Source organism: Macaca mulatta, chromosome 15 (genome assembly GCF_049350105.2).
Source record: "Macaca mulatta isolate MMU2019108-1 chromosome 15, T2T-MMU8v2.0, whole genome shotgun sequence".
NCBI classification, from domain to species: domain Eukaryota; kingdom Metazoa; phylum Chordata; class Mammalia; order Primates; family Cercopithecidae; genus Macaca; species Macaca mulatta.
In genome coordinates, this window is record NC_133420.1 from 19,998,460 (window position 1) to 20,007,601 (window position 9,142).

Sequence of the window (9,142 nt, forward strand, 5' to 3'; positions counted from 1 at the left end):
GGGCTCCCTGACTCTGCCACCACCTCGCCGCTTCCGCCCCTCAGAAGCATGGCGGCCATGCAGCCCGGCTCGGATTGGACGTTGGCGGTCGACGCCAAACAAATGGCAACGCGATTGGCTGCTGCGGGGTGATGACGTCAGGGGGTGGTGTCCGGGCCGGGAATGGGGGCAGCATGAGGCCGCGCGGCTTTTTGGGCGCCGGACAGTGGCTGAGTCGAGCCATGAGCCGATGCGTTTTGGAGCCTCGGCCCCCGGGGAAGCGGTGGATGGTGAGTGGCGTGGGGCGGCGACGTAGGGGCTCCCGGTCCCTACCTTCAGTTCAGCCATTATGTCCCGGGAGCCGAGTGCCCCCAAATTGCTGCTCTGTTTTCTTAACTGGTGGGTCCGGTGCTCGACGGGCTCCAAACTTCCAGAAGCTCCGTTCCTGCACTAGGGCGCCCTGCCTGCCCAGCCTTCTGGTGTTCTCGGGGGTCGGGTTTCTGGGCCCTTTCTTCGCGCCCCTTCCCCACTGCAGCGTTGCTCTGCGTTTCCGCTCCTCTGCTTTGGAGCCCACGGGACGCTGTGAGGTCGGGGGTGGCGAGAGTTGTTGGGCCTCAGTTTCCCTGGTGCCGCCCGCAGGTGGCTGGCCTGGGGAATCCCGGACTGCCTGGCACGCGACACAGCGTAGGCATGGCGGTGCTGGGGCAGCTGGCGCGGCGGCTGGGTGTGGCGGAGAGTTGGACGCGCGACCGGCACTGTGCCGCCGACCTCGCCCTGGCCCCGCTGGGGGATGCCCAGCTGGTCCTGCTCCGGCCACGGCGGCTTATGAACGCCAACGGGCGCAGCGTGGCCCGGGCTGGTGAGTTGAGCGCGCCAGGGACGGGCGGGCCGGCCGAGGGGGTGGGGGGTGAGGGTGGGAGTGCAGGGGCCAGAGCGGGACTGGCTGTGACAGATCCGCGGGTTCACCCCCAAGTACCTGTTGAGCTCCAGTTGCTGCATGGCCTTGGGTACTTGTGGGGGCCTCCGTTTCTTTATATGTGAAGTGGGATTGATTAGTTGTGGCCCCTTATCGTGGGAGTCTGGACAGTGACCCTCTGGGCAGATGGGCAGTAACCAGGGCTGCCGTTTCCCTGTGCTAAGCGGAGCTGTTTGGGCTGACTGCCGAGGAAGTGTACCTGGTGCATGATGAGCTGGACAAGCCCCTGGGGAGACTGGCTCTGAAGCTGGGGGGCAGTGCCAGGTGAGGTCCTGAGATGGTCAGGGTTGGGATAGGGCTTCAGGCCTCCCAGTTGGGGTGGAGTAGGGCTGCTGACCCAGTCTCCACAGGAAATGGGCTGCTCTGACCCAGCCGGGGCAGGGAGGGGTGGAAGGACATTGCCCCAGGGAGGCACTAACTGCCCCTCCCATATCCCTTGAAGGGGCCACAATGGAGTCCGTTCCTGCATTAGCTGCCTCAACTCCAATGTGAGTCTAACCTTTTGTTGTGCAACTGGGTCGGGTGGGCCAGGGGTCCCCCAGCACCTCGCCAAAGCTTCCTGGGCCTCTCTGGCTCTCCCACAGGCAATGCCAAGGCTGCGGGTGGGCATCGGGCGCCCGACACACCCTGAGGCGGTACAGGCCCATGTGCTGGGCTGCTTCTCCCCTGCTGAGCAGGAGCTGCTGCCTCTGTTGCTGGATCGAGCCACCGACCTGATCTTGGACCACATTCGTGAGCGAAGCCAGGGGCCCTCATTGGGGCCGTGACACCAGTGGCCATGGCTGCCCGCCTGACTGTAGTACCCACCAACCCAGCCAGGGCCACAGAGCTGCCATGCCAGCCTTGGTATCTACTTTTTATACAACTGTCCTCTAGACTGTTCCAGGCTGCCTGCGGATTAAAGTGGGGATGACTGTGACTGGACCAGTCCATTTCTGAAGTAGGTTCTTCTCTCTGTGTCCTATTTGGAACGTAGGGGAACTTCAGGAAGACTAAACGTTTTGAGCCTTTTTAGAGAAGCAGGGGCACGTATCTGTAAGATTAAAGATGCTGGCTTGGAGGCCTGGCGCAGTGGCTCACGCCTGTAATCCCAGCACTTTAGGAGGCCGAAGCTGGGGGATTGCTTGACCTCAGGAGTTCGAGACCAGCCTGGCCAACATGATGAAACCCCATCTCTACTAAAAATACAAAAATTAGCCGGGCGTGGTGGCGCACGCCTGTAATCCCAGCTACTCGGGAGGCTGAGGCAGGAGAATCACTTGAACCCGGGAGGCGAAGGTTGCCGTGAGCTGAGACTGCCATGAGCTGAGATTGCGGCACTGCACTCCAGCCTGGGTGACAGAGTGAGACTCCGTCTCAAAAAGAAAAAAAAAAAAAAAAAAAAGATGCTAGCTTGGAAGCTGAGGCCTCTTCAGGGGGATCCCACTCTGCTGGTCGGGGGGAACAACAGGGTCCAGCCAACCCCCCTCCCAGGGCATGTGTGGTCATGCCTTGGCCCACTGAGGCTTGGCCACCCCTTTCTTCAGCCCATTTTACAGATGGGAAGGGTCAGAGAGGTCTGGTTACATCCCCAGGACCACACAGCTGTGGCCTGGCAGAGCCTCAGTTTGCTCCCAGGACTGGCTAACTGGGGCCCCTAGCACCCTCACCTCAGGGCTGCTATGTGCCCGGAAGGTCCCCACACGGGTGATATATGACAGCAGCCTGAGGTCCTGGGGGTTGGGTGGGATGTGGGCCTGGCGAGGTACCAGGCCTAGATCCCCCGGCTGGTAGTGGGTGATGTCAGAGAGCTGCGGCAGCAGAGACCCAGTCCTGGGCAGCTGGATGCTGGGCCGGCTGTGGGGAGGGGACCGAGGGTCACAGAGCCTTCCACGAGCCAGGTTTCTGGCCCAGGGTGAGCCGAGCACTGTCCCCATGGCTGCATGCCTTTGCCCTGCTCTCTATGACCGCCTCTGAGGCCACACAGGGCCACTTGTTCACCTCTCCTTGGGTGGGCCATGGGACTGTGACTCCGGGTGGGGACAGACAGACTTCTGGGGTCTCGGGACCACAGTGGCGCTGAGCATGACCAGCAGTTGCTGTAGCATCTCCTTGTGCCATAGCTGGAATGTCACGTCGAAGTCGCTGTCCTCTTCATCGGGGTGCATCTGTTGGTGAGGGTGGGGTGGCAGCAGGCCCACAGTGGCCCCAGTACCCACCCTCCTCCAGGAACCTCCAACCTCATTGCCCCGTTTCCACGAAGTTTTCCCTGGTGGGATACCCATTCTCCAGTCGGGAAGACTGAGGCCTGAGACCTTTCAGAGCCTCAGAGAAGGAATCCAGCTCCTTTAAGACCTTGGAGGGATCTTTGAAGGCCAGAATCAGCGAAGGACAGACTTTCTAGGAGGCTCTCAGGGAAAAGAGGGGCCTCTGATCCTGAGGCAGCCTCTTCTCTGCAAGCAGCTTACATCTTGGGCTCACTCCCCCGCCCCCCTGCGCCCTCCCTCCCTCCCTTCTGCTCACCTGCAGAATGTTCTGGAGGAAGGAGGTGGCCTGGACCAGGGCCGCCTCCAGGCTGGCCCGAACCTTCTGCTCATTAGCCAGTTCCTGCTGTAGCCGCTGCAGATCCCCCTGCTGCTGCCCCAGCTGCAAGCTCAGCTGGTCTCTCTGGCTCCTGGACCCCAACTGGGATGAGTCAACAGCCTTCCCCCTTCCCCAGGACTGGCGCCACCTGGGGCCAGGGGCCCTGCCATTTCTCTCCAAGCCCAGAGGGGCCCCCATCCAGCCCCAAGTCCTCAGCCTGTCTGGCAGGCTCCTCTAGAGAGGGGAAGCCTGGGTCGTGAGATCAGAAAGAGCTGGGTCGGAGCTTGGCCCCAGCCTTCACCTGCCACCCACCACCCACCCCTCCACGGGCCATACGCACTTCAGTGCCTGGTTGTCCACCTGCAGCTGCAGGGATCTCTGCTCCAACTGGCTCAGCAGGAGGCGCAGCTCCTCGGCCTCCTTGGTGTCCTGCTGCTGCTCCTGGCATTTCTTGGTCAGCATGAGGATAATCTGCGGGTGCGGACAGGTGGCCATGCCCTCAGCCAGCCCTGTCCCCCAGTTGCGGACACAGCCAGGCCTCCCCTGCTCCCCCGTGCAGAGTGACCAGTGAGCTCTCCAGGACTGGGCTCTGCTTCCATAAGTTATGGGGGTTTTAAGTAAATACAATCCAGAGCTAGGCCCAGCGCCCTGCACCCCCCACAGGAGGCCCAGTCCTCTCTCTGCTGCCTCCCTCCCTCCTGACTTGACTTTCCCTGCAGGGCCCCCAGGGCGGCCTCCTGCCTTGTATGCCAAATGCCCTGTACTGAGGCCTGCAGGCGCACCTTCTGGTGGCCTCTTTTGTGCCTGGCCATGACCTTCTGGGTGTTCTCCAGCAGCTCCAGCTGTTTGCACAGATTGCCCTGGCTTCCCTTGAGCTGCTCATTCTCCTGCAGCAGCTTCATGCCTTGCTGGGAGACCCTGGCCATCTGCAGGGTAATGCCGTTGTTCTCTTTGATGGCCCGCTTCGTTGTCTCCCACATCCGGTTCGTGGTCACCTTGTGGAACTCACTGGCCACGAGGTTCACGCGTTGGATGATTTCTTTCCTCAGTCTGGCCAGAAAGGTGGGAGAGAAGGGGTCAGACAGAGCGGGCACAAGCCCTGGGCACACCCTTTCCTCTGTGAGGTTCCCAGAACACCTAGGGCTGTTAAACACCAGCATACTCTCTCCCAGGGAGGGTTGGGGCTATAGGCAGGATGCTTTCCCTGTAGATCCTCTGGACCTTTGTAATTGGTACCATTTCAGTGTACTCTCCCCTATTAAGTAAACATGATTTAATCCCAGTACGTGGCAAAAGGAAGTCTCCAATGCCAGCGTGAGGACTGCAGTTGGGAGCTTATTCCCTTTCTCCCACCCCTTCATAATCACCAGCTGGGATTCCAAGGAGTAGCAGGTTGTGGGGGCAGGGGTCAGTTACCCCATCTAACGCCCCAGTTAGAAGCTGGGGCCTGAAGACTAGGATGTTCGTGGTCCCAGGGATGAAGGCTCCAAAGGCCCCAAAGGGTGCCCCGCTTGCCCACCTGTCCTTGTCCAGCACCGACTTCTTCTCCAGGTTGTACGCATAGTCCCTGAACTCATTCTCCTGCTTCCGCACCTGCTCCTCCAGCAACGTAAACTTGTCCGTGACCTCCTCTTTCTGCAGCCGGAACTCCTCCAGGGCTGCCAGCTTCCCCCCTGGCCGTCACAGGGCACAAGGCCCAATAAGGGGCTGCCTCAGAGGACAGGGCCTGGCGAGGACCTTAAAGATGGCCCTTAGGTCCCTGTCCCTTCCTGTGTGCCCTGTGCGGTCTCAGTGGGGCAGGTCTACCATCCCCCACCTACACTTTGTGGCCCTGTCACCTTTACTGCCTTCATCTGGGTTGCCCTCCCTCCACCCCTCCATGAATCTTAGGAAGTTTTGTTCAGGTTCCACCTCCTTCAGGAAGCCTTCCTTGATACTCTCATGAAAGTGACTGACAACAACAACTATTTTTTTTTTTTTTAAACAGAATCTTACTCTGCCACTCAGGCTAGAGTGCAGTGGCACAATCACAGCTCACTGCAGCCTCAACCTCCCAGGCTCAAGAGATCCTCCCACCTCAGCCTCCCAAGTAGCTGGGACTACATACGTGCACCACCACACCTGGCTAATTTTTGTATTTTTTTTTTTGGTAGAGATGGAGTCTTGCTATGTTGCCTAGGCTTGTCTCCAGCTCCTGCGCTCAAGCAGTCCTCCTGCCTTGGCCTCCTAAAGCACAGGGTTTACAGGCGTAGGCCACCACGCCCAACCGGCAGCTGGACTGTATATATTCTCTGGGCTAGGTTCTAATGCTGTCTGACATTTGAGCCTCAAACCCTTGCCAACTGGGGGACCTTGGTCACGACACTTCACCTTTTGAGGTGCTTCCTTGTCTACAAACTGGTTGGGGGATGTTTCCAGCTTCGCAGGATTGCTGGGACAATTAAGAAAGTGCGTGCCAAGCAGCACGTGGCTATTATCCCTGTTTCCCAGGTGAGAAACAGGGTCAGTGATAGAGCTGGGATGTGTGCTGCAGTCTTGCCAGCCAGTCCCCTCCTCACCAAGGATGATGTTCTCCGTGGTGAGCTGGTCCTTGGTCTCCTGGAACTCATGGCGCACCTGGGCTAGCTGCGCCTCAAAGGCATCCTTCTCCATCTCCTTGGCTAGCTGCAAGTTCTGGAGCTGCTCGTTGAGGTCTGTGATCTCATCCACCTGCTGGTTGAGCGTGCGCTTGAGGAAGGCCACAATCTCCTTCTTGTTATTGGCCAGCTGCTCGAACTCCTGGCGGAACAGCTTCTCCTGCACAGCCAGCTCATCCCACTTCCGCTGGTACCTGGGGCGTGGGCGGGGGTGGGGCCGTGGTCCAGGGGTCAGGCTGGGCAAGCCAGGCCTCCGTTGCAGCTGGGCCCACTCTCCTGGACCCCCTGTCCTGCAAAGGGGCTTTTGAGATTCCTTGTGATCAGAATCCAGCCTCATCTCCCACTATGCCCCCTGATCCAACAGTCATGACCGCAGCCAATGCCTGTGCTTAGCATGTTATTTTCATTACATCACTAGAATGCAAACTCCATGAGGGCAGAGCCTTGTTATGTTCACAAGTATGTCCCCAACACCTGTGCCTGGCACATAGCAGGCGTGCAGTGTGTTTGTTAAATCGTTACAACAACCTATAAGAATGTAGATACTATGATGATTTTATACCTATTGGACAGATGAGGAAACTGAGGCTCAGAAGGATAAAGGAACTCTGAGTTTGTAAGTGCCAAAGCCAGGACTTGAACCTGAGTCAGTCTGACCCCCAGAATCAAGGCTCTTAGCCACAATGCCTGCTGCAGTCAGCCAGCTCTGCATCCCTCCATAACTCTTCCACACTTTCCAATCCCAAGTCTTTGTACCTGGCATCTCCCTTACCTTTTTCCATCCAGTAACCCTGGTGTTTTCTTCTCAGTGGACCCTTCTTGGCCCTGAGCCATATTTGTGACCCTCTCTTTGGTGCTCTCCTGTAAGTTGGCCCTTGTCCCACTGGGTGGTCAAAACCTAAGAACATGTGCCTCTCCTCCACCTCTGTATTCTCAGGGCCTGGCAGACAGCTTGGCAAATAGTAAGCACCCAATAACTCTATTAAATACATTTGCCTTGAATACATTCTACCTGATGTCTCAGCTCAAGGGAAGTTTGTGAACTTCAAGGGAAGTATGTTAATTTTAATCAGCATTACATAACCAGTTTACTGGTTTTCAATAGAATAACTGAAGTTACTTGGAAAGTTGTTTTTTTTTTTTTTAACATTTATTTATTTATTTATTTATTTATTTATTTATTTATTTTTTGAGACGGAGTCTTGATCTGTCACCCAAGTTGGAGTGCAGTGTCACAATCTCGGTTCACTGCAACCTCCGCCTCCCGGGTTCAAGTGATTCTCCTGCCTCAGCCTCCTGAGTAGCTGGTATTACAGGCGCACGCCACCATGCCTGGCTAATTTTTGTATTTTTAGTAGAGATGGGGCTTCACCATGTCGGTCAGGTTGGTCTCGAACTCCTGACCTGGTGATCTGCCCACCTTGGCCTCCCAAAGTGGTGGGATCACAGGCGTGAGCCACCGTGCCTGGCCTGGAAAGTTGTTTTGCATCACAATTTAGTTGACCAACATCTTTCAAATAGTGACTGCACACAGAGCATTTCAGGGGTGTGGGCTGAGGAAGAAGTCTTGCATAGGGGAGTCAGGAGGCCAGGGCTCCCATCCTGGTGCCTCCTCTTCCTGGGGGTGACTTCCCTTCTCTGAGCCTCAGTCTTCCCCATCTGTGCAATGGGAATGACATCTGACCTCTCTAGTAAGACTGCTATGAGGACTCGGCACCAGTATGTGGCCTGCCTGGCACCATGAGGGACTCAGCATTAGCTGTGGTTACCCACAGCATCAGTCACCTGGGGAAGAGCTGCCGCCTACTGGTTTGTCTTTTAAGGTCACCCTGAGACTGGGGCTGGTGCCTCACAACTGGGAGGAAACTGGTTGTAACATAAGAAAATGATGGGCAGGTGAACATGGCTCTGAATGAAGAGTTAGAGGATCTCCCCCCACCACCATGTCACACACAAAACTGGCTCTAGAATAGAATGTCACATCCATGGAGGGGGAATCAACCTTCCCCACTTACATTTGGGGAAACTGAGGCCCAGCATGGAGAAACAACTGGGCTCATGTGCTGAGTCAGTGGAAGTGGGACCAGGGGGTCCACCCGCCTGCCAGAGGGCTGTTTCTACCCTTTCATAAAGCCTGTGATCCCACGGGGCAGGAGTGAGGCAGGGGGAAGTGGGGATTGCCTGGGACGGGGCCACGAGTTAGCCTCGTGGACCCAGGGTTCTAGGAGCTGGAAGGTGGGGAAATCCATTTACCCTTAAAATCTTGAAACCTCCCAAAGGTACGTATGAGGAAATAAGGAAACGGGATGGGGTCTGGACATCCCAGGGGAGGTCAGAACACAGGCCTAGGGCCCCTTGGCCAAACCCACACAGGGACCACCTGGGCATGGGCTTCTGACCCAGGGCACCAGACTCCTGCCTGCCAGCCCACATACCGGGCCAGCCGGTCCTCCAGGTCTCGGATCTGGATGTGGTAGAACTCCTTCGTCTCCTTGGCCAGAGGCGGCTCCACGGCCACCACCGGCTCCTTCTTGCTGCCTTTCTTCTTCTTGACTTCAAGCTCCTTGCCTGCCTTGCTCACACTCTTTTTGGGAGCCATGGCTGATGGCAACCAGGGCTCCAAGCCCCAGGAAGAGGCCAGGTGGTTGCTAAGGAAGCTGGTCCCGTACATAGCAACAGGCCGAGGGAGTGAGGCTGGGCTTAAAGGGACCCTGCCCTGTTCCTGCTGGGCGCCAGTACCAGGTCCCACTCCAAGGCAGATGCATCACTGAGGGCCCAGGAGTCCCAGGCCACGGCAGGCAGGATGCCTGGCTCCCAGGCAACTTTTTGGGCTTCTGGGGACACCCCTCTTTCCCCCACGTGGAAATAAGCGCCATGGGGAATGTTCATGTGGGTCAGGGCCCTGGAAATCGCCATCCTGTCCTTTGTGCTGATCAGACACTAACCCCGGGCACACAAAGCCTGTTCTGCAGCTTTGGCCCGGGGTGAC

At 57.5% G+C, this 9,142-nt stretch overlaps 2 protein-coding genes and 1 long non-coding RNA gene across 7 annotated transcripts; 2 read left to right on the forward strand and 1 right to left on the reverse strand.

Annotated features, from left to right (window-relative positions):
• The first annotated feature begins 149 nt into the window (after positions 1 to 149).
• PTRH1 (peptidyl-tRNA hydrolase 1 homolog) lies at positions 150 to 1,874 on the forward strand. 5 transcript variants are annotated; one of them, XM_015116786.3, is made up of 5 exons: positions 150 to 269; positions 619 to 838; positions 1,120 to 1,219; positions 1,398 to 1,443; positions 1,540 to 1,874. In XM_015116786.3, the coding sequence occupies exons 1-5, from the start codon at positions 174 to 176 to the stop codon at positions 1,720 to 1,722; spliced, it is 645 nt and encodes a 214-aa protein (XP_014972272.3). In that variant the 5' UTR covers positions 150 to 173; the 3' UTR covers positions 1,723 to 1,874. The 5 variants fall into 5 exon arrangements, with proteins under 5 accessions (XP_014972272.3, XP_077824030.1, XP_028690631.2 ...); XM_077967904.1 differs by having other exon boundaries at positions 1,633 to 1,874; XM_028834798.2 differs by lacking the exon at positions 1,398 to 1,443.
• CFAP157 (cilia and flagella associated protein 157) lies at positions 1,799 to 8,796 on the reverse strand. Its single transcript, XM_001095281.5, has 9 exons — positions 8,589 to 8,796; positions 6,076 to 6,347; positions 5,037 to 5,190; positions 4,300 to 4,567; positions 3,858 to 3,988; positions 3,458 to 3,608; positions 2,936 to 3,102; positions 2,605 to 2,791; positions 1,799 to 1,988 (listed from the first exon to the last, which is right to left on the reverse strand). Exons 1-9 carry the CDS (start codon positions 8,750 to 8,752, stop codon positions 1,917 to 1,919), a joined length of 1,566 nt encoding a protein of 521 aa, XP_001095281.4. The 5' UTR covers positions 8,753 to 8,796; the 3' UTR covers positions 1,799 to 1,916.
• Positions 5,505 to 7,280, forward strand: LOC144335105 (uncharacterized). The gene is made up of 2 exons (XR_013405546.1): positions 5,505 to 5,624; positions 5,764 to 7,280. It is a non-coding gene; the product is annotated as an uncharacterized LOC144335105 (long non-coding RNA).
• Positions 8,797 to 9,142: the final 346 nt, after the last annotated feature.